Source organism: Onychostoma macrolepis, chromosome 24 (assembly GCF_012432095.1).
Source record: "Onychostoma macrolepis isolate SWU-2019 chromosome 24, ASM1243209v1, whole genome shotgun sequence".
Taxonomy (NCBI): Eukaryota; Metazoa; Chordata; class Actinopteri; order Cypriniformes; family Cyprinidae; genus Onychostoma; species Onychostoma macrolepis.
The window spans coordinates 3,778,525-3,802,737 of record NC_081178.1 but is presented as its reverse complement, the minus strand read 5'-3'; the positions used below and the strand labels follow the sequence as shown (position 1 = coordinate 3,802,737).

The following is a 24,213-nucleotide window of genomic DNA, read 5'->3' as shown; positions in this document are numbered from 1 at the left end:
ATAGCATCGAATGTTGATTGATATAAACATGTCTAATTAACAGGATTTGAATAATTAATTCAACTGAATCACCAGAAAGAATCGTTTACTTTGATTCACATGTCAAATGGAGCTCTCTTTCACAGTTTGCTGTTTCTCAGAGAGTGAGGTTCATTGTGAACGCCCATGGAGACTCGTGTTTGTAGAAACCAGACATAACACACCTCTGACAGCTGCAGAACATGGACTCGACGAATAAACAGAGCTCAATTAACCAACTTCAGGAGCAAATTCGCTCTCTGACTGAAGAAAATGTAAGAGATTTTCTTGTCATCTGAAAGGAATTAACTCTATAATATAAAAATATTTATTAAATTAGTTCAAATAGGCCATTAGTTAAGCCAAACAATTATAATGTCAGTTTATATATATTCGTACTTGGACTTTTGTCTTTTATGCATTATTAATAATTGGGTTGTAAAAACCCAGGGTTTTTAATCAAGGTAAGTGAGAAATATACACACTTAAGTTTGGGGTAAGATTGATTGATTGATTCAAGAAATGATTACCTTTATTCAGCATGGACACAATAAATTGATTAAAAGTGACAGTACAGACAAAATATATTTCAAATAAATGCTGTTCTTTTGAACTTTCTATTCCTCAATGAATGCTGAAAAATAAAAACTATCATAGTTTCCACAAAAATGAAACATTGATAATAATAAAATGTTTTTTGAGCAGCAAAACAGCATATTATAATGATTTCTGAAGGATCATGTGACACTGAAGACTGGAGTTATGATGCTGAAAAATCGGCTTTGATCACAGGAATAAATTACATTTTTCAACATATTCCACTAGAAAACAGTTATTTTAAATTGTAATAATATTTCACTGTTTTTAATGCTTTTTGAGCAAATAAATGCAGCCTTGGTGAGCAGAGGACTTTTCATAAACATTAAAAAAAATCCCTTTGACTACACATTATAAAACATTTTTATTAATTTTTATTTTTAATGATTATGCTTAATGCATGTTATTTAAATTCCTGGTAATATATTAAATATATATATATATATATATATATATATATATATATATATATATATATATAGTAATGATGCTGAAAATTACTGTGAATAAATTACACAGAAAACAGTTATTTTAATTAGAATTAATATTTCACTATTTAATTGCTGTTTTTAATTTATTTTTGATCAAATAATTGCAGCCTTGGTGAGCAGAAGAGACTTTTACCAACCACAAACTTTTGAACAGTAGTGCATAAAATTTTATGCATATTCATAATTTTTCTCAGTAATTAATTAATTAAGTGTTACTATAAATCAAATCTTAAACTTATACGTATACTGGGGGTCACTTAACCAAAACACTGAATGTTGTGATTTATTTACAGGTTCAGCTGCGGGAACGAAATGAAGTGTTGTTTAGTAAGCTAGACTCAGCCCAGAACAAACTGGGCCAGCAGGCTGCGTCAAAAAGCGACCTGTCAGTCAAACTGGTCCAGTGTGAGGAAGACAAACTGAAGGTAGGATCTGAAATGCACCTGGAAATACGGGATCTGCCTGATGTCTGATGCGTGATGCGTCAGTTCATATTTCATGCGTATGTGTTTCAGATCTCAAAAGACCTTGTTGATGTGCAGATTGAGGCCAATAAAATGAGAGAGCAGTATGAAGCGGAGATTTTTAAACTGAAAAACATGGTAAGTGCATGCGATACACTCTGATGATCAAAGTAATGGTTAACACATTTATTGAATGCTTTCATCCCCAGGTTTTATCTCAGGAGGGCACCGTCTCGTCTCTTCAGACAGAGTGTGACCGGCTCAGACAGGAAGTGTCGGCAGCATCGGCACATTTAGAAGTCATTGAGCGGAGTGAGCGTGACCTGGCCGAAGAGTACGGCATGCTAAAGAGCAACTTCCTGTCGCTGAGTGGCGCTTACGAAAGAGAACGCACACACTCAGAGGAACTCAGCGCCGAGCTGCTTGCCCTCGCGCACACACACGACACGCTCCTGCAGGAGAGAGAGCGCACACACAGACACATGCTGGAGGTGGAGAGGGTTCGAGCGCTGCTCAGCAGGACGTCCCACAACAGAGTCAGGGTGAGACGCACATACACATGCTCATCCTCATCAGATACTTCCTCGAGCAATGTGTGTTGCCCTAGAAGGGACTGAATTCAATGAATTCTGAATCTGAACACACTCCGAATGTATGAACAATCACACAGACTTGCATCTTGAAAAAAAAGGTCTAATATTACTTATATTATAAAACGGGTCTAATATGTGACCCTGGATGACAAAACCAGTCTTAAGTGTAAATTTTTCGAAATTGAGATTTATACATTATCTATAAATAAGCTTTCCATTGATGTGTGGGTTGTTAGGATCTGTCAATATTTGGTCAAGATACAACTATTTGAAAATCTGGAATCTGAGGGTGCAAAAAAATCAAAATATTGGGAAAATTGCTTTAAAGTTGTCCAAATGAATTCTTAGCAATGCATATTACTAATCAAAAATTAAGTTTTGATACATTTACGGTAAAAACAAAAACATATTTACAAAATATCTTCATGGAACATGATCCTTACTTAATATCCTAATGATTTGAGGCATAAAATCAAAATGGATAATTTTAACACACAATGTATTTTTGGCTATTGCTACAAATATACCCCAGCGACTTAAGACTGGTTTTGTGCTCCAGGGTCACATATTATAAAACGAGTTTCCATCATGTGAAGTTTCTCACAAAGTGAGATTGAAGATTTTTTTGAATTCTCAATATGAATCAGCTTGAATGCAATTATCAAAATAACAAAAGCACACTGTAAAAAGTGATAAGTTGACTTAACTTAAAAAAATTGAGGAAACCTGTTGCCTTACAATTTTTAAGTAAATGATCATTTAAAAAAAATAAGTTAAGTGAATTGTCAAGTTCACTTAACTTTTTTTAAAAGTATTATTTACTTAAAAATTTTAAGGCAATGGATTTTAAGGAATGCATACTCTGATTTTGATGTTTGTTTTAACAGCCAGAGGAGCTTGAACAGAGCAAGAGCCAACTGGAAAGAAACGTAAGAATATCAGCAGTATATTATTATATATTCCCTAGTTTTTCAAGTCAAGTCAATTTCTTAATTGTTAATTTGTATATCACAATACACATAGTTTCAAAGCAGATTTACAGAATATCACGATTTTAATGTTTATAATATCTTAAAATCTTCATGCCTTATAGTCGCATTTAGCAGATTAAAGCTGGGTGATAATATAGTTACATTTTGTGACAATATAAACAGTCAAGCTGATGAGATTTGACTATATATGTGACTATACTGTATTTATGTGGATAAAGATGGATGCCCTTATTTTTTCCAACTTTTAATATAGCCAGGCAATGATATAGTTTATAGATAAATAATCAAGCATAGATTCGCTATATATCTATCAAGTATAACATTTCTTGTTGTAATGTGCTTAATCCATAATTTTTCTGTAATATGGTGTTTTTTTTAATACATGTATGATGTTGTTTTTCAATGCAGGGAGTGCAGAATAATCTGAGAGACGAGTTAGACAAACTGAGGAAAAGCTACGAGGGGCACCAACGACAGCTAGAGGAGAAAGTGTGAGACACACCATGACGTCTGCTCAGATTTGAACCCATCTCGGGTTACCAGACACTAGCAGGCGGCACTAAATACTCGTGAAATGAGGCCCAAAATGTTTTGTGATCACTGAAACCACATTTGTGCATGTGTACATGACCACAATAACAATAGAGCACCTGCTCACCTGTCAATCATACACTGCGCTAGGGTTTTGAAATCTTGCCAGATTGGCAAGCACATTTGTAAAGGATGATATCAACATGTAGCAACACAGATCATGTGAAGCACACACACCTGAAGTTCAGTAAACAACAGGTGCAAGTAAAATAACAATGAGAATTGGAAACATTTGTTGTATATTTGAGAACAGCAGCTTGCCGACTTTTTAGTGTTTCGTAAACATGTTGATATAATTGATGTTTGTACCCAAGGTGTTATTGTTAACTAAGTTAACAATTAATTTTTTTTTAATTAATTTAATTAGTTAATTGAAATAAAATATAAATATTAGGTGGAAAAATGTTAATGAAATTGAGAAATTATTCATTGGGAACTAGCTGTACTAAAATTGCTAAAACTAATAAATCTGCCATAAAAATAATTAAAGCTAAATATAAATATTTAAAAGAAACACTAATAAAAATAATGAGCACATAACACAATTAATAAAACTAAAATTAAAATAAAGACTGAATTATAACAAAATGAAAGCTAATTCAAAATATGAGTAAATACTATAACGGCATATAAATAATAATAAAATCATAGACTCTCCCCTCGAAATCTGATCACAAATGATCACAGGGGACGTATGTTAATAGCATCTATCTCACCTGGGCACCTGTTGTGTAAACAGAGTCAGTGCCACACTCAGAGGAGGGTACAATGGTGTCTGCTCAGAGTTTGACCGAGTGAAACCAAACTCTGTGCACCTGCTACATTAGGAGTTATGTGGTGGAGCTTTTATCTTTATGAGTGGGGAGCCTTTGATACATGTGTTCACTCGTTTAGTCATGAGAAGTGGGCGCTGAAGGTCAGCTCATGTGTGTATATGTGTGTGTTATCTTTCTCTCATAGTGTGGCCATGGGGAGGGAACAGCAGGAGAATAAGAGAGCCATTCAAAACACCCGACACGAGCTGTCCCAGCAGTCTGCAGTCAGTATATTATCACTCATTCACACAGAAGATGCTGTATATGTGTTTCTGACTGCTGATTTGTTCCCTCTACATGCAGACGTTGATTACTTCTCAACATCAGCTGAAGGAGGCTGAGGCTGAGTTCTCTAAACTACAAAATCATCTGAAGGAACTCAATAGAGAGTACAGGGCACGACTTACACGCTACATTCAGGATGTTACAGTATGTGTACAAGCCAACAGACGTATGGTTAACACATGTAATCACACATTTATAGTGGTTTCTTGTGTTTTCTGATGTATAATTTCTTGTTTTTAAACTAAATTATGTTAGAAGAATCTTGTAATGTGCTGTAGGAGTGTGTAACTGCAGCCGGTGATGGTGATTTGGGACAGAAGTTGAAGGGGTTTGTTGAGTCCATGCTGGAGGAGGTGAAAACATCCCATCGCTCCAGAGAGGAACAGCTCACCAAAGCCGTCAGAACGTACCGCAAACGCGTACAGGGCCTGAGTAACACGTATCAACAACTACTCATTGCTTACAGGTGATTGAACGTTCACTGATTTGCACCTGTTGCTCTAAAAGGGGTCATATGATGCGATTTCAAGTTTTCCTTTCTCTTTGGAGTGTTTCAAGCTGTTTGTGCATAGATAAGATCCCTAAAATTGCAAAGACTAAAGTCAACCCCAAACCCAAAGAGATATTCTTTATAAAAGTTAAGACTCGACCACGCCCCCCTAAAACGGCTCATTCAAACACGCCCCCACATGTCTACGTCACGGTGTGGGGAGATTTTCATAACACCGCCTAAATGTATGCACAAAGAAAGAGGGCGTGATTTTTATTCTCGCTGCAGTATTGTTGCTGCCGCCGGCGCCATGATGTGGAGATGCTGTGTTTCATTGTGAAAGCAAAACTACTGTGTTTGGGCTTCCAAAAGAGGACACAACTAGAAATCAGTGGTTAAGTTGTATTTACAACACTGTTCCAGAACAGTTCAACCCAAATATTAGAGTGTGTGCAGCGCATTTTGCGGAGGACTGTTTCCTGAACCTGGGAGTAGCCTGCCAGCTGTGCTTAAAGACTCTTTCTATAAAGTGGGACAATTCCAACTTTGCAAGGACATTCTGGAGCTTCTGACTCACAGCTTGTAAGTATGTTTTCATATTTAAAGAATTTGCCACTGACGTTTCAACCGCGAGTTTTGAGCAGTGTAGAGTAATGCTTGTTGTTTGTCGTTTCTCTGATCACAAATGCAGACATGGTTATGTTTACTCTGCGCGAGGCAACGCAACGCATAAAAAGACAGTATAAGTCATTTTAATCAGTAATTATGTCCCCATTGGATGCAACAAATGCCTTAGCTTATAATGGGTTTTATTGTTTTTGTCTCATCGCGCCGGGACACGGCATCACAATACGGTAAGGGGTGTAAAAATTCCGTCACACGCTTGAGGTATTTGGCCGATCACAATGCACTGGTTAGCTGGCCAATCAGAGCACGCCTCGCTTCTCAGAACGATGGGGCTTTGTAAAAATCAACGCGTTTCAGAAAGGCGGAGCATAGAGGAGCAACAATAATGTACAGTTTTTTGAACCTTAAACCACATAAACACATTGCATTACACCAAATACACAAAATAATGTTCTTTTTAGCAACATCATATGACCCCTTTAATACAAACTATTTATAATTAACAGTACATGGGTTCATTTAGCACAAGGATTCACACCTAAAATATTCACTTAAAGTCTGCCTGAGATTTTACATTACAAAACATTCTCATGTTCATGTTTCTGTGGTGTTGTTTAATGGTCCCATGACATGCAGGAACACAAATAAAATATTATATAATATTATGTATAGTTTTTTTAGTGTTTTATTTTGGAAAAAAATTACGTTTAATTTCATTTTACATTTTTATGATAAAAAAAATAATGATTGATTTAGCAGGTGCTTTTGCTACTGTTATTTTAGTGTCATTGAGATGCTATTATAGTTGTTAATAATATTGTGAATCCGTTTTTATTTTTAAATTTTATTTAAAGTTTTAGTAAATTTGTTGGCGTTTTAGAAGTTGGAGATACAGTATATATATATATATATATATATATATATATTTTTTCATATTTTTATTTCAACATATACTTATATGTTTATTTTATTTCAAATAATGAAAATGTTTTTTTATGGTTTAAGTTTAGTTTTTGTTAATAACCCTGGCTTTAGCTATGAAATTACCCTAAAATTTCATAAAATACTAATGAACATTTATTTAAAAATTAAACATGCTAGCTGATCAGTAAAATGATTATTCTAGGCTAAATCTAAAATACAAAGTTTGGATGTGAATTCAAATAATTTTTGTCCCTTTATGAAACATTTGTATGGACATTTTAAGACATTTCAGCCCCCTTTTAAAGCGAAACCTGCTCCCACACTCACTAGATTTGATTTGGTCTGATAAGTAGTGTCTCTGTATCCCAGACTGCAACGTGAGCAGATCCTGGCACTCCCTGAACACGCTTTAGAGGCCGGACCCCCTGAGGCCCATTTCAGTCCCGCGGGGACCGAACTGAGAGGAGAGACCGAGAGAGAGCTACACAGACTGAGAGAGGACAAAGCCCGCCTGGAGAGCCAACTGAAACTGGCTCGAGAACAGGTGTGTGTGTGTGTGTTATTTAATGGATTAATTCTGTGACTTGATCATGTGCTTGGTATTTCAGATGGCTGTATCAACAGAGTCTTCTCAGAGGTGAGTATCATTCAGAGTTATGTGTAAAAAATATTGTTTACTGGCTTATTTTATGCATTTTGGTTTTTGTTTAATTCTGCAGGGTTGGACTAACTCAAGACGCCTGGAATGATGTTCAGAAGCAGATCAGAAAAATAACCAACACCACACAGGTAACCAATAGCAAGTTAGTCCTGGAACCAACATAAATGGTTGGTTCAAGCCAAAAACTCCGATGGACTCTGATTGGTTCAAAAACTCTGATTGGTTCATAAAAAATGATTGTGTTCAAGCAAAATCAAATCTGATTGGTTTATAATGACGTTGATCCAGGATATTTGTAGTAGACACCATGGTAGGCCAAATACCTGCCGCAAGTTAATTAACCATAACTGATAACTATTAAACATTGCAGTATATTGTCTAAACACACATGTACCCCACATGTAACCATGAAAACAGCTTTACTATCATTACCCTGGTAAACACAGTAAAATTCCAACAGGAAGCTCAAGAGAGGGAGCGTTCCCAACTGATCACAAGGGCGACAGTTGCAGAGGAGCAGGTGTCTGAGCTAAAGGAGTATGTGGACAATCACCTGGGCAGGTATTTGAACACCCACCTGTGATATTAAGGAAATGACTTTCTAGGTGGCATGTGATGCTCAGGTGTGGCATCTTTGTGCAGGTATAAACTGGAGATAATGCGGCTGCGCAGGTTGCTGGGATCACAGGAGGGAAGATCAAATAGTGCAAGAACACATAAGCCCCGCCCTCTTCACAAATCACTCAAAAGCAGCAGTTATGAAATATAGTGCAGCAGTGCATAAGCCCCGCCCACCCCACAAATGAATCAAAGGCAGCAGTTTTTAAATATAGTTCAGGACTTCGTAAGCCACGCCTACTTCAAAATTCACTCTAAAATAGCAGTTATAAAATAATGTGCTGCTATCTATAAGCCCCGCCCACTTCACAAGTCACTCAGAAACAGCAGTTAAAATATAGTACAGGACTTAACAAGCCCCGCCCACTTCACGTAACTCAAAAGCAACAGTTATGAAATATAGTTTGCAGCAGCGTATAAGCCCCGCCCACTCCACACATCAATCAAAAACAGCAGTTTTTTAAATACAGTGTAGGACTTAATAAGCCCTCCTCACTCTGTAAACCAGTCAGCAACAACATTTATGAGATATAGTGCAGTACATGAGCTCCGCCCACCCTGTAAATCCATCAACAAGGGCGGTTATGAGATAAACCACTGAAAAAGTGCTAATGCTGTTAGACAGCCAGCAAAAAAACATGATTTGGTTAGTAATTTCAGCTGATAATATGAAACTAATGGTGTGATAAGCTTTCTTAAGCCTAATTAAAATAATCATAAACAGCATTAGCCAATCATGAAGTGTGTTTACATGCAAATCTTATGTCATTTAAATCATTTTAAATCTCTTAACATCTAGATTCTGTTTTGTATTTAAACACTTTTATCATGTCTGTTTACGTTCAGATGCTTTTTCTTGTGATTTGGGTTCATTGATTTGCATGCAAACCCTAAAAACAGGGTTATAGAATAGACGATTTTTGATCATTATCAGGGTTTTGTTGTACATGTTAACACTTGTTAATGCCGTTATTTGCATTTCAAGTGCATTTTTACTCATGTTTAATGCTAAACTCACAAATGTCTCATTTCAAGAAGTTTGGATTTTGCACTTAACTACTAATTCAGATAAAATAGTTTATTGTAATTACTGATAATTTGTTATTGATTTATAGTTTTAGATTTATAGCAAGACAAATTTTGGAAGAAATTCCAACAATAAAGTGCAATTGAATTGAATTGAATAGCTGAATCATCAAAATGAAACAACAGCAATATGACTTGTACTGCATGTGTTTAAATCCTTTAGAAACACGTGTGTGTGATTGAATTTGCTCTTCCTTCCTGAGAAACTATGTGTGGAATGTTTGTAAAGCTTATGTCAATGTTATGGGCTGCGAGAATGAAAGGCTGCTGACAATTAATTGTCTGACGGGTTAAGATCATTTCATTACAGAGCATGTAGTTCCCTGAGAAACATACGACACTGAGTGACAGACGTGTTATTTGTACACAAAATAAATCGATTGCAGTGGTTTCATGGGCTAGTCGTATCCGGGGTTTTTTTTTTTCAGGCTTAGAGGCATTTAATACACTGTTTTAGTTTAGTGTTGTTAGAATCTAAAATTCTGTGTGTCTGTAAAATTCTGTATTTTTTAACAGAATTTATTATTTTAAAAAATGTATAGAGTTCTTTATATAAATTAAATCTATATATATAATATGGAAAAAATATAAAAATATATATTATAAAAATAAAAATATACATTTCAAAGGAATTTTCAATCTAATTTTCATCTACTATAAAACTTGTTTCCTAAAAGTTTAACATTTCAAATCTTAAAAAAATAGAACTTTTAAAAACTGCCCTGTACCTTCATTTTCAAAGAGAACGTTAAACGTGAACGAGAAGCGAATTCATCCTAGGAATTTAAAGTTGGAAATACTGCAGAGCAAACTTGAAAGCATATTACAGGAAAGAAAAAAAATAGCACGGATTATCCGCAAAAAGAGAGCGTGGAAAAGACAGAAAGAGAGCGAGCGAGACAGAAAGAGGCTGTGGGCTTGGCAGATAAAGGGAAAGTGTTTGGGAAATGGGCTGCAGACTGAGAGGCTTCGAGCGCCTCTTTATGAGCCGGGGGAGAAAATTCAAGATTATGCGTATGGGAAACGGGGTGTAGTGAGTACAGTGGCCCCTGAACCCCTGGGAAAGGAGCACGGCCGGGGAGGGGCTTATGGGTAGTGAGGGTAATTGCTGGGGGGTTCGGGGGTTGGCCGAGCGGCCGACTGTGTGCCAGCTCACACTGGGTGGCATCCGCACAGGCACGTTGACATCATGAGAACATAACAGCAAAGAGAACGAGAAAGAAAGACGAATAACAAAGTGCTTTCAGCTCTTTACCTCACAGTTTTAGGCAGATTTGAATTGAAATAATAATGATTCATATTTATTATTGTATATATGATTTACATAAATATATTTAATTTATATTTATGCTTAAAACAATATTAAACATAATATATTTTGTGTATGTACATATATACAAATATACATACACTAATTTGTTATTATATTGAATTGAATTAATGGTATACTTATAAATTGCCATATACTGTATTTATATATATATATATATATATATATATACTGTATATATATATATATGTAATATATAGCATTATAAGAAATGTATGTTATATTTTTAAATATTTAAAAATTATTTTATTTTTATGTTTTTATGTCAAATTTTATAATTTCTTATTATAATATTATTTATCATTGTTATTTGTGATATAGGATGAACTGAGGTATCTTCACATAAATTCAATATTTTAATAAATAATATAGAGTGTCATCAGATAGATGTTTTATATTATATAGGTTATATATATATATATATTTATTAATACATTTTTATTAAAACATTTACATATTAATATTGTTATATTATTTTATTATATTATTAAATACATTATTTATTGATATTATTCTTTTAATATTGTTTTATATTTCCATAAACAGTGAAACATCAGTATAGTATAATATAGTAGTTTCCACCATGCTTTACAGCAGTCATTCATGAATCATCTGGCTATTTGAGCCCATAGTGACGCTGAGATCTACTGGGGAATGTGTGTCTGATACTACGAGCAGTGGGAAAATTCAGAATGCCAAATAATATTCCAGCTGGGCATCAGGGTCCATCTTCAGCAGCTAGTAATTCACACTTATAAACCTGCATGCAGTCTGAATATGAGAACCGCTGCTTCAGTTGTTTGTTTGGTCTTTACTGCAGGCGATATGTGCCTAATAAACTCTGGCAGGCCGTGTTAGAGCGTGTGTGTGTGTGTGCATGTGTGTGCGTGTGTATGTGTGTGTGTGAGTGGACGGGACAAACCTTGTGAACGGCAGTAATTTATGAGAACAGGCTGGGGGGGGTGAGACGGAGGAAAGAAAAAAAGTGACAAAGGCGAAAGAATGTGGGACGCGTGAGAGAGGAATTTGAGCAGAACTCGACTATCAAATTAATGAGTGTGTGAATTCAGACGGACAGACTGAGAGCCAGCCAACATGAATGAACTTTTACCTTTCCAGAATGCATACAATTTATGTTTAAATAGTCTTTTTTAATTTAAATGACTGTAATTGTCATGCTAGCTTGAGCATTTCATAGTTCACATGGTCATATAGATAACCTGGAAATTGTGTTTTTCACCACTTGAAATGAAAAAAAAATCCATGCAAATATATATATTTTCTAGTTACAATCAGCTAGAAACTGCTCTTTTGTTGTTTAAAATGTTTATTTAGCAGTCGTTTGTAATCTCAACGTTCGTTTCTCTCCCTCTCTCGCTCTGTCAGAAGCACCTGCTGGCTGATTTCAAGCGTTCGGAGAGAGTTCGCGTCTGGAGGAGTGAGAGAGGCAGGAGTTGAGTGGAAAAAGGGCCTGCGGAGAGGAGAGAAAAAAAGCACAAGAGTTTGAGAGAAACATCAAGAGATTGAGCCGAGAGATAGAGAGAAACGACACGCTGAGCGCTTGAAGGAAAGTTTGAGAGAGGGAGAGGAGGGGTCCCGAGAGTTTTTCCCACACTCTGTTCTGTGCTTTAATCCGTGTCATGATTGGGACAAAATTCAGACGCCCTCCTGTAGCCGCTCCACACAAAGAACAGGCGCTTTTCTCTCTCACATGAACGAGTCGTTCCGTATCTGGACCGTTCCTCATGTTTTGGCTCAGTTCCTGTTCTCACAGTCCGTTTGCATGTGTTCACACATTCTGCCCATTATCACAGCCGCTGATCGTACCTCAGGGAAACACCCAGATCTGCCTCGGTCTGTCACTGATGGTTGAATCTCAGGAGTGATCGTAGGATTTGTTTTCTGTTTCTGGAGCAAACACTTTTCTGTCTCTCTGACCTCAGAAACAGGTCACCTTTCCTATCAGTGTCCATGTTTCAGAGTGATCACAGTTATTAGTACATCATTTGGTTGATTTAAATATTGTAAAATGACCATAATATGAGGTTTAAACTGTGCATTTATTTTGTGCACCAAACAAATGAGCAAAAATAATGACTGTTTCCCGACAGGTTTCTAAACTCGTCCCACTTTAGGCAAGCTATTTTGAGAGCTTAAAGTTTGGCTGGTTAGCGTTGTAACTACACACTTTTATTTTATCTTATTTTTATTTTATTTTATTTTATTTTATTTTATTTTATTTTATTTTATTTTATTTTATTTTATTTATTTTATTTTATTTTACTTTACTTTACTTTACTTTACTTTACTTTACTTTACTTTACTTTACTTTACTTTACTTTACTTTACTTTACATTTTTAACCAAAACACACTAATCCCATCTCTGTCTTACAAAATTCCACACTAATATCGATATTAATTATATTATATTATAGATAAATATATAATAAAAAGTGTGTGTCTGTCACACTTTATTTATTTATTTACTTAATTATGTTATTCATTAGTTAATTAAATCAAAAATAATTTATTACATCATAGTAAATTTTTAACCACAACACACTAGTCTCATCTATGTGCTGCAAAATAACATACTGATATCAATATATATATATATTTTTTAATCGCAAATATTTACCCTAACCCTAAATTATATTATAGTATATTTTTTACCCGAAACACAATATTTTCTAATTTCTGTGATTCACAATAATATCAATATTTATTCATTCAATTTTGATATTTTGTGCATATGGGTATGATTTTATCATAATATTTTTTTTAACCAAAACACACTATTCTCATCTCTGTGCTGAGAAATAACACACTAATATTACTATGTATGTATGTATGTATTTATTTATTTATTTATTCATTCATTCATTAAATCACTTATATTTAATTATAATAGTAGATTTTTTAACCAAAACATAATCTCATATAGCGTTCATTGTATTGCACATGTATAAGTCACTTTGGATAAAAGCATCTGCTAAATGAATACATGTAAATCAATAGTTATGATTAGTAAAGTGGACATGCGTTTGGTCTGTTAATTGGTTGGATTGGATTGCATGTTCTGTCATGGATGATTTAGTTCGATGTTTCTTATTATTTATTGAAATATTGTGGCGAGAGTAACATGAGTCAAATGGTTTTTCTCAGAGAGGTTTCTCAAGACGCCTGGAGCTCAAGAGACATGAAACGCTAATGTGTTTTGACGTTGACTGATATGTGTGTGTTGTGCAAGTTGGAAGACATGTGACAGCATGTGTTGTTTTTAATATTAGGAGAGGGTAATTGGTTTTTGGAACGAATTTCATTTTTCATGGTTTAAAACCAATGCTGAGTGAACACAGTATAATGGAGAGGGTATATGTTTATGATTTCAAAATTATCATGAAATTGAGGTGGAAAAGTAGAAAGCTAAAGGTTTAATGGTTGGGATATTGGAAGAAAACTGTCTGTTCACGCTGTTAATGTCATGACCTTTAGGATTATATGATCGTGTTTTTGATGTTGCTTTTCTGCGTAACTCCAATTGTTTTTGTTTGAGGTGATAATTAGGGTCATTTTGGCGGGAAATAAGAAAGACACTGCCCACCCCGACCTGAGGAGCTCAGCTCTCCACACTCAATCACTCACACACACACTTGGGCTTCCCTCCGCATTTTAATGGGATTACGGCCATCTGCAGACCCTTAAGGAACAAAAGTGTGTGTTCCTGGAGAAGTCGTGTTCTCCGGGGGGTTGAAGTGTTATGTCAGCATGCTAACACACACCGCAGGGATCTGGAGCCTTCAGAAGACAGTCATACTGGAAGCTAAATCATGAATATTCTCAACAAAACTACTGCATTTCAGACAAACATAGTGATCTACGCAACTAATAATACTATATAGTGTTTAAAAGTAACGTTTGGAGTCAGTAAGTTTTTTAAATGTTTTTGAAAGATGTCTGTTCTGCTCACCAAAGATGCATTTATTTGATCAAAAATACAGAAAACAAAAACGTAATATTGTGAAATATTACTACAAATTAAAATATTTGTTTTCTAATGGAATATATTGTAAAATGTAATTTATTCCTGTGATCAAAGCTGAATTTTCAACATCATTACTTCAATTTTCAGTGTCACATGATCCTTCAGAAATCATTTTAATATGCTGATTTGATGCTCAAGAAACATTTCTGAATATTATCAATGCTGAAATCAGTTGTGCTGCCAAATATTTTAGTGTAAACCGTGATACATATTTCAGCATTCTTTAATGAATAAAAAGTAAACAGCATTTATTTGAAACAGAAATATTTTGTAACATTATAAATGTCTTTACTGTCACTTTTGAACAATTTAATGCATCCTTACTTAATACAAGTGTTAATTTCTTTTAAAAAATAAAATAAAATAAAATAATAAAGAAATCTTACTGACCCCACACTTTTGAACAGTAGTATATAATATTTATATTTTTAAATATTTACATTAACATTTTAAAGGTAAGATATATTTATTTTATTTAAATAAATTTGCCTAAAGCAATGCCTGAATTAATCATATAATGTATTATTAAATTACTGTATAAAGTATTTAAGTATTAAGTATTTAAGTTCACTTAAAAAGGTGTTGGATTTACTTGTGTTGGAATTGCTGGTGAACTTCACCCAAAAAAATAATTTAAAAAAATGGCAAAAAAACAGCAGGGAACACATTAAATTAAATGAAAATGAAATTTTAAGTAGAAAGACTGAAATACTATTGTGTGGAGTAAGTTTTTAGTATTGCAAAACGTACTCCGAAAACTCTTTTACAATCTCGAAAAATTATTTTTGCAATGTATTCTAAAGATCTATAATGACAGAATGTCAAACATCTACAATCTTTTCACTTTTTATATTATAAGTGCTCTTTTATATTTAGAAATGTATTGCAGAGCTGTTGGGGTAACAGAAATAGATTGAGCTGAATTGTGAGTTTTGTGGTTGAAATGCAGTTTGTGATCCTGTGTGTGTGTGTGTGTGTGTGTGTGTGTAGATATAAATGGACACAATCCAGGTCAGAGAGCTCCTGTCTGCGGGTTGGGTCGCGCTCATTTCCTGTTCTATCTCTGGAGCTCTTGGAAGGCCAAACATACACACACTGTACACCTGAACACACACACACACACACACACACACACAAAGACCCTCGACAGCTCACCAACACCCTTCCTCATTTTCCTGTTATTCACCTAACAACTACAGTATAAGGTTATACATATGCTAATAATAATAATAAAGTGAAACATTGCCTATGACAGCAGCACAGCCTGCTAAGGGATAGTTCACCCAAAAATGAAATCATCATTTACTCACCCTCAAGTAGTTCCAAACCTGTATGAATGTCTTTGTTCTGCTGAACACAAAAGAAGATATTCTGAAGAATGTGGGAAACAGAGCAGTTCTGGGGCACCATTGACTTCCATAGTATTTCTTTCTCCCACACTCTCAGAAATAAAGGTACAAAAGCTGTCGCTGGGGCGGTACCTTTTCAAAAGGTACACTTTTGTACCTATTAGGTTCAAATATGTACACTTTAAGTACTAATATGTACCTTTAAGGTACCAAAATGGACCCTTTAGGTACAAACATGTACCTTTTGAAAAGGTACCGCCCCAGTGACAGCTTTTGAACCTTTATTTCTGAGAGTGTACTATGGAAGTCAATGGTGCCCCAAAACAGCCTGGAACAAACTTTCTTCAAAATATCTTCCTTTGTGTTCGACAGAACTAAGAAATTCATACAGGTTTGGAACTACTTGAGGGTGAGTAAATGATGACAGAATTTTCATTTTTGGGTGAACTATCCCTTATGCTAACAAAAGTTTGGAATCAGTAAGAGTTTTTTTTTTATTTATTTTTTTTAAAGAAATTCATCATATATGCATTAAATTGATCAGAAGTGACAGTAAAGACATTTATAATGTTAAAAAAGATTTCTATTTCAAATACATTTTTAAAGTTTTTAAACTTTCTATTGATGAATAAAATAAAATGTATCAGTTTCCACAAACACATGAAGCAGCACAACTGTTTTCAACATTGATAATAATCAGAAATGTTTCTTGAGCAGCAAATCAGCATATTAGAATAATTTCTGAAGGATCATGTGACACTGAAGACTGAAGAGTAACGATGCTGAAAATTCAGCTTTGATCACAGGAATAAATTACATTTTAACATATATTCACATAGAAAATGGTTATTTTACATTGTAATATTTCACATTTTTATTGTATTTTTGATCAAATAAATGCAGCCTTAGTGCACTGTAAAAAGTGATAAGTTGACTTAACTTAAAAAAATTGAGGAAACCCGTTGCCTTAAAATTTTAAGTAAATGATAATTTAAAAAAAAAAAGTTTTAGTGAATTGTCAAGTTCACTTAACTTTTTAAAAAAAAATTATTATTTACTTAATAATTTTAAGGCAACGGGTTTCCTCAATTTTTTTAAGTTAAGTCAACTTATCACTTTTTACAGTGTGAGCAGAAGATACTTCTTTCAAAAACAATAAAGTCAAACTTAAATCTTTGAACAGTAGTGTAGCATATTGATAATATTCACATTATGATCTAAATAAAAGTATCTACTTTCATTTTAATTGGTTTATTTAAATTAATTTTCTATTTCATATTGGAAAATAATCTTTTTTTTTTTTTTTTACAATATCACACCTTGTTTTACTATATTAAGTAATTCAGAGACCAGACAAACACAAATTCGATGATTTTTGTTCTTTATAAGCAATTATTGTATATTTTTTAACCAATCTTTCATACAAACTCTACAATGTTAACAGAATATTTCATCATCCAGTTTTAAAACTCTAAAACATCTTATATACACTGATATCCACACATATACATATATTTTACACCCAGCAGTCACATTGGTTTGTAAAGACATTAATAACAAACACTGGCAGCATAAAATATGGCAGCTTCGCATCTCGGCTCACTCTCTACGTTTGGTTGATCCGTTCATTTGTTTAGTGCACAAAAATGGATATGAAGCACAAAATAAAGACAAAAGCAATAGCAGATAACCAGAATTAGATGGAGGACAGTGTTTGCCTGAGACCAGCAGTCAATGTTTTGGTACACAAGACAGAGAGTCTGAGAGCAAGAGATGATATTTCAGACCATAAATTCTCTTTATAGATTATATCGTAAGTACATATATATTTTCGATATATTTAAACGACAAATAAAATCCAAATTTGCGAGGATACCCTGTTCGTGTGCGTTCACACTGACAACAGTTTAACCGTCAGATTAAAGCAATTAAATATTCAGTATCACATGACTTTACACTCTGCACTCCCATTGGTCATTGCACCGCTGCTCATTTGCATAAAGTCGAACTGCTCAACTTTGTCTAAATGCAAAAGCCTTAGATGGTAAATTAACACAAAACGAATGTCGTTCGGATGCAGATCGCTGTCAGTGTGAACGCAACGTTGAAAATAAAACCATTTTTCATCAGAGTAAAAGTGCTCTGAACGTGACGGTAAGTTTATATCAGCTTAGCAACATCAAAGCAAACTGGTGGTGACGTTAACCATGTTAACTAGTTAACCATGAGGTAATCAGCGCATGCTATCTGTAGACACCAAATAATTAATGTACTATCGCTATTGTTTTCATTACTTGATGTTAGCTGCATGCTATCCTCAGCCTGTTAGCATATAAACCATAGCTGATTTCATATTATAGAAATATATATTTATATAAAACATCTTTTGCTATGCTACATATAGATCCGTTTTGGTTCTCAGTGCTTGCAGCATCCAGGTATCGCCATCTTTCCCTTCCATTCACCAGTGCAAATTTAGAAAATAGACTTGAATTTTTTTTTTTATATATAAAAGAAAAAAGAAAATATATACTCTCAATAAAAAAACAGAGTGTTTAAACATTTTTCTTTTCATATAAAGGCTGACAAATCAATGTTTTTCTGTGGCTTCAAATACTGCAAAAGACGACTGCGCTACATGCATTGCGTACAGCTTATTGACCAACTCAACATCATGAGGACTTTGGATATTTCAGTGATATGATGTTCATATCAAAGCGTCCAAAGACAAGATTTCCTGAGTTTAAAAAAGAGGCCCAGTTTAGGGCCCCAAATCTGGGTGGAATCAGACAGACACGGACACACAAATGTCCTTTTTCAGATATCCATCTTGATCCAGTGATCTTTGCTGAGATTTCCTCCTCCAGTGTCTCTGTTCTCCTAAACTTCTGTCTGTGTTTCTTTCATTCGCTCAGGAGTTTCTCAGTTCATCTTCTGTGACAGAATCACGAGTTTCGCCCACGCGTGAGCGTGTTTTCCCGTCAGTCGTTGACCAGAGTGCAGGGGATCATCAGGGACTGTTTGGCCTGCTCGTACACCTTCAGGAAGTCTTTATAGCGTGGAGCGCAGCCGAGCCACGCCTCCCCAAAGTGCACACGGCCGGTAAACAGGAAGCTGCCAGCACCGGGTCGAACGCCGCACTGCAGAGGTGTCCGGATCTCGCCCGACCGCGTCAGACGCCCGGATTCAGGGAACAGCGCAAACTTCTGCCGGTAAACCCGCGTCGCGCTCACTTTGATCACTGCCGCTTTCAGATTTGAGTCCGTATCCACTGAACGGATGTTTCCTCGAACCACTAAAGACACAGAAAACTCTGTTAGAATTATAAACAATGAGTGTCAAACTTGAGCTTTTGCTGCTTCGGTTGGTTTACCATTTCCTTCTAAACCAGAAAATTCAATTGGAAGGCGCTAAATTAACCCGCTGGATTGATGCCAATTGGGTTTGGTGCGAATAAATTAGAAATGTATTTTTATCCAAAGCAGTTTACAGTAGAAGAGTGCAAAGAGTAACCTGGTGTGAAGAAAACTCTAAAACAATAAAAATTTACTTGGAAAAAAAGTATTTGAAATAAATGTAAACTTAATGAAAATAAAGTATAAAAAAACTTATAAAATTATAAAAAATAAATGTACTAAAATAACTAAAATTAAAATTGTAATATATATATATATATATATATATATTTTTTTTTTTTTTACAAAATTGTGCTTCATCATTTTCTTAGTTTAACTTGATGTACTAAAATAGCTAATATTTTAAAAAACAAATAAAATAATAATAAAAAAACAACAAAAAAGTGCAACAAAATGACCAAAATGATCAAAATTTTAAATAAAATTAAAATGAAATCTAAATATCTAAAATAAAAAAAATTCAAAATATTAATAAAAACATAATAGTTTATTAATGATACTAAATTAGGGCTGACCCCCTACTTGGGTTTGAACCTGTGACCTCCAGATATTTAACTAAACCACTAGACAATGTGGCATATTGGTAGTTGAAGGCTGTAGGTTTGAGGTTCTTGCTATCCTAGAGACATTTACACAATTTAGTGGAAAAGTCCTGCTGATTGCTTGGAATAAAAGCACATTTATCCTAAAAAGCAGAACAAAAAGTCAATTCAAATACTCACCAAAGTCACTAGTGCACACAGCCATCAGGATCTCGGTGTTATTGCACGGCCTACAGGCTCCTGTGAAAGAAAGAGAAGAGAAGAACATGAGACACAGAAGAACAGGAACACCAAGAGATGAGGCGTAACACGCAGCTGTTACTTTACGGCTCTTCGGTGGAGGTGTGATGGAGATAAATGACCTCCTGATAGGTGTGAGCCACCTCACCTGATCAAAGCTCATGAGAGAGGTGTGTGTCCCCTCAATCGAGATCCTAACACTTCAATCTTCCTCTCTAACGTTCATCTGGCTGATCTGTATGAGCTAGTAAAATAAGAAAACTGAACAGCTGATCTCACAAAACCCACCCACACAGAAATCAAACCGTTTCTCATTCTTCAAGTTTGTGTCATTTTGAAGATGCAGGATGTTTGTATATACAAATTTTCCATGTTAACTATAGTTTCTAGTCAAAATACCAGACTTTAAGTCAGGGTAGATGGCTTCATTAATTTGAAACGAATGAAAATGAGACTGTGATGAACAGACAATAGGCTGCGCTAATTAATATGTCCTCCTAGTTCAAGTCTGAGATTTTATTAAATGTAAAAATTTAAATATAATTTTAAATAAGCAAATTAATGTTTTTGTACACATTCTATTTTATTAATATTTTATTTTAATTTTAGTTCAAACTTTAGTAATTTTGTGTTTAGTTTTTTTTGTTAAATATGTCTATAGGTTTGATCAATTTTGTATTTCAGTTTTTGTTTTAGTTACTTTAGTACATCAAGTTAAACTAAATAAAAATGAGAAATGTTGCCTTGGCAACTAGCTGAAATAAAATAAATCAAAGTTTGTAAATATTTTATTTTATTTCAGTTAATGTTTACTTTATTTCAAGTAAGGAAAATGTTTTTATGGTTTTAACTTTTGTTGTTTTCACATGTTTAGTGCATTGTGAGTAAATAAAAAACTGTTACAATGTGTTCAATTTAAAAATTTGCATTGTTAAAGACATGCATTATGTTGGCCATCCTGTGCTCTAAATGTCGGCCATATTGGTTGAGCATTACGTAAAGTTGAGCACTTGTTTAAAGTCATCGTTCCTGAAAGCTTATCGAATGCATGCCGGCCTGATTTCTGCAGGCCGGGCAGCTACACGTGTGCGCTCTCAAACAGCAACAGGTGTCTGTGTGGGTGTGAGAAAGAAAGATGTTGGCCCTTTAAAACTTTTAAACGTCCTTCCCTGTCTCCTCTCTGCTCCCAAAACTTCCAACAAAAGATCCGCTTTTCAGTTGCGCGGTTCCCCCCCAACCCCCCCGTTACCACGGCGACTGCGCTCTCATGCAGGTCTCCGAAACGGCTCACTATGGAGACAAACCCCCGTCCCATACGAAGCTTTTGTCTTTCTCTCCCTCCCCCTCCGCTCTCGGCTTTTCCGCTCCTCGAACCCGAACGCTCCCTCCCCCGCTTCTCACAACTGGCTGGAAGGAGCTTCCCAGCTGAGACCACCTAAAACTTTTACTGAAACCTGTTACATTTAAATAACTGCAGTGCTACAATTACAGTTTGAAATGAAAAGTGCTTGTTTGTGCTCTTCGAGAAGCACAAGTCTTCAGATGGTGGTTCTACTCTGGAATGCATTACTCTAAAGTTCAAGTCTCATTAAAGTTTGAATGAATGCTCTGTTCATGGCTGGTTTTGTCTGTCTGCTGCTCCTCGTTCTGCACCCCCATCCAACCAGAGGTCACTTCGAACTAAAACACCTACTTTGCGTAGTTTCATAACATTGCACTGAACTTTTCTGCAGAACCATCACAGGTTTGCAGAAACATCATCTGCAGGTTAATTCTCAGAAACGAACCCATGTAGATGAAATTTGGGATTATTTTTGGGATAATATCAAATTGTACATTTTAGTTCCCGGTTTTTTAAATTCCAAAATCTACAAATGCTCTGTGTTCAATATTTCAAGCAATTTTTTTGTAAAATAAATGTTTTTTGCATAGTTTCATAGCATTGCATTGCTCTTTTTTGCAGAACCATCAACTGAAACGTTCAGGATTCGCCTGCAGGTGAATTCTCAGAAACTAATGTGTTTAGATTGTCCTAAAAGTACAGAAGAGTTGGGTTTTGTTTACTAGGAAACAAACCCATATAGATGATCCTAAAAGTCCAGAGGAGTTGGTAGTAGTAATTTTTTGCCAATTTTAGATTATTTTTGGGCCACTATTGAATTCAGAAAACATTTTCTGTGTTTAATATTGAAAGTAAATTTGACTAAAATCGATGTTTTGTTGTCGTTGCATGAAATAGCTTTTAATTTGCTTGCGACCGTTGTATGCTATGTATATATTAAATAAATCACTGCTATATCTTCCAGAAAATTCACCTTCGCTGCCGATTGGATCCGTGTTGACTGACGGCTGCGCCGTCCAATCGCCTCTCAGCTCATAGCGAAACGCAGCGATGCGTCTGCTTATGTCCTGGTGAGGCGTCGCTTGCAGGAAGAGAGCCGGTCGTTCTCCAGGCATGGCACTGAAGCAGCGCACACGGGCCGGGCTGGAGGTCTCGTCTCCCACCAGAAGCTCCAGGACTCCGTCCCGCTCCAGGTAGAGCTGAGCCCCGCCCCAGTGCTGATCCGGCTTGACGCAGGCCGACACCGGGCTCCTGCTGGACTCGCCGGGACCCATGGCTCTCCACGGCAGTCGGGGCGAAAGAGTGAGACGCAGTGCTCCGACGGGGTACAGCCACTCCACCGAGCCCTCCGCACACCTCAACCAAACCTGCTCCACGTTCTTCACCGCCTGTGAGAGACCACTGCACAAATGGAAACCAGCAGAGGTTAACCAGAGAAATCTGAGCAGGCCAAACCTCTATGAGTCAGTTGATCCACATTAAATTAGGTGCAAGCAGAAAAACAGACATTTCTCTTGGTCTGCTTTCCCAATACTTCAGTCTTGAGTCATTTGACCCGTGCATAAAGTTGCAGGAAAAGTTTAACGCCCCCTACTGGTTACTGGTTACTGGTTGCTTTAACTGCAGCCATTTAAACTTTCCGCACCAGTGGAAACATCCATTAGAATTGCAACTCTCATATCACACCTTTTTATTCCATTATAATTATATTGTCTTTATACTTTACAAACGAAGTGCTTATTAACCCTTTTTACGCGCATTACACTATGACTAAAAATATTCACGATAGATGGATAGATATGCAATTCATGCACATATATGAGAGATGACTACTGCACATTAGGCCTATATTTATTTACAAAATATTTTACTTACGTTTACTGTAATTAATTGCATACATTTTGCACACTTTTAATTGCACAGAAAGCATGCAGGATAGCAGAAAAATCAATGCATTCCAGAACAAAACCAAAAAAAAAAAAATAAAATAAAAATCAACAGATATATATCCTGTAACTCCGCATGTTGGTAATATTTACCTTCCCCTCCAACTGCACTGGTCTTCTGAGTAATTGGCCATCGTGAAACCCGTCAGGAATGAAATCCAAAGCGCAAAATTCCTAAAGTCCGAAACCTCCATCACCGCGCGAAGAGACATAGCGGTTCTCCAGAGAGGTGCGTGCGTAAAGTCCTTCTCTTCGCTGCTTTTCCAAGTCTATAATTAAACCAAACGAAATCCTACTGATTCCATGCTGTTGTCTGATCTAAAAGACTGATCTGTCTAAACTTAACTTTCCCTCTCTTTCTGTAGATCAGTCCGTGCCGCGCGAGCAGGGAGCTGCTGACTGACTGCGTTCCAGCGCAAGAGTTTCAGAACTGGACTGAACTTTAAACCCCGCCCACAGCAGGAGGCGTGGCTTCTCCTCAGTTAAAGTCCAATGAATGGCATCTCCTCTATTCACACTGGGTAAAGGAAAACGACAGAAGAATGTTTAATCAGCCTGAATGTATGTGAAGGATTTTGAAACATAACACGTTGTTGGCAATAGAGTCCGAATCATTGTAGCCAATCAAATGGTTCACGCGACTCGTTCAGTGAACCAATTAAATGATTCACCGGATTCTGGCATTTAGCGTTACATTTTTGTAGCCAAAATCGCCTGTGTTTTCAAATTAGGTTATATAAATTGCGTTGA

The 24,213-nt window shown here is 35.7% G+C and overlaps 2 protein-coding genes and 1 pseudogene across 4 annotated transcripts; 2 read left to right on the top strand and 1 right to left on the bottom strand.

Moving 5' to 3' along the window:
* The first annotated feature begins 155 nt into the window (after positions 1-155).
* On the top strand, positions 156-19,028 carry ccdc78 (coiled-coil domain containing 78). 3 transcript variants are annotated; one of them, XM_058765886.1, is made up of 14 exons: positions 156-293; positions 1,400-1,531; positions 1,622-1,708; positions 1,780-2,112; positions 3,051-3,092; positions 3,564-3,646; positions 4,707-4,785; positions 4,865-4,990; positions 5,125-5,312; positions 7,257-7,431; positions 7,496-7,524; positions 7,607-7,676; positions 8,009-8,109; positions 18,893-19,028. In XM_058765886.1, exons 1-14 carry the CDS (start codon positions 222-224, stop codon positions 18,915-18,917), a joined length of 1,542 nt encoding a protein of 513 aa, XP_058621869.1. In that variant the 5' UTR covers positions 156-221; the 3' UTR covers positions 18,918-19,028. The 3 variants fall into 3 exon arrangements, with proteins under 3 accessions (XP_058621869.1, XP_058621868.1, XP_058621867.1); XM_058765885.1 differs by lacking the exon at positions 18,893-19,028 and adding an exon at positions 11,969-12,743; XM_058765884.1 differs by lacking the exon at positions 18,893-19,028 and adding an exon at positions 8,191-9,659.
* Positions 17,329-23,889, bottom strand: metrn (meteorin, glial cell differentiation regulator). Its single transcript, XM_058765887.1, has 4 exons — positions 23,557-23,889; positions 22,491-22,918; positions 20,116-20,175; positions 17,329-19,272 (listed from the first exon to the last, which is right to left on the bottom strand). The coding sequence occupies exons 1-4, from the start codon at positions 23,673-23,675 to the stop codon at positions 18,959-18,961; spliced, it is 921 nt and encodes a 306-aa protein (XP_058621870.1). The 5' UTR covers positions 23,676-23,889; the 3' UTR covers positions 17,329-18,958.
* LOC131533543 (C-reactive protein-like) overlaps positions 23,861-24,213 on the top strand; it is a 15,537-nt pseudogene continuing 15,184 nt past the window's right edge.

What these genes read in the sequence shown, in the direction of transcription:
- ccdc78 (XM_058765884.1), top strand. Translation starts at nt 222, where the DNA reads ATGGACTCGACGAATAAACAGAGCTCAATTAACCAACTTCAGGAGCAA. An exon ending in TGAAACTGGCTCGAGAACAG is followed by an intron (nt 7,432 to 7,495) that starts GTGTGTGTGTGT and finishes TTGGTATTTCAG; the next exon opens with ATGGCTGTATCAACAGAGTC. An exon ending in AAATAACCAACACCACACAG is followed by an intron (nt 7,677 to 8,008) that starts GTAACCAATAGC and finishes AAATTCCAACAG; the next exon opens with GAAGCTCAAGAGAGGGAGCG.
- metrn (XM_058765887.1), bottom strand. Translation starts at nt 23,675, where the DNA reads ATGTCTCTTCGCGCGGTGATGGAGGTTTCGGACTTTAGGAATTTTGCG. An exon ending in CAGTGCAGTTGGAGGGGAAG is followed by an intron (nt 22,919 to 23,556) that starts GTAAATATTACC and finishes CCATTTGTGCAG; the next exon opens with TGGTCTCTCACAGGCGGTGA. An exon ending in GGATCCAATCGGCAGCGAAG is followed by an intron (nt 20,176 to 22,490) that starts GTGAATTTTCTG and finishes TTTCTTTCACAG; the next exon opens with GAGCCTGTAGGCCGTGCAAT.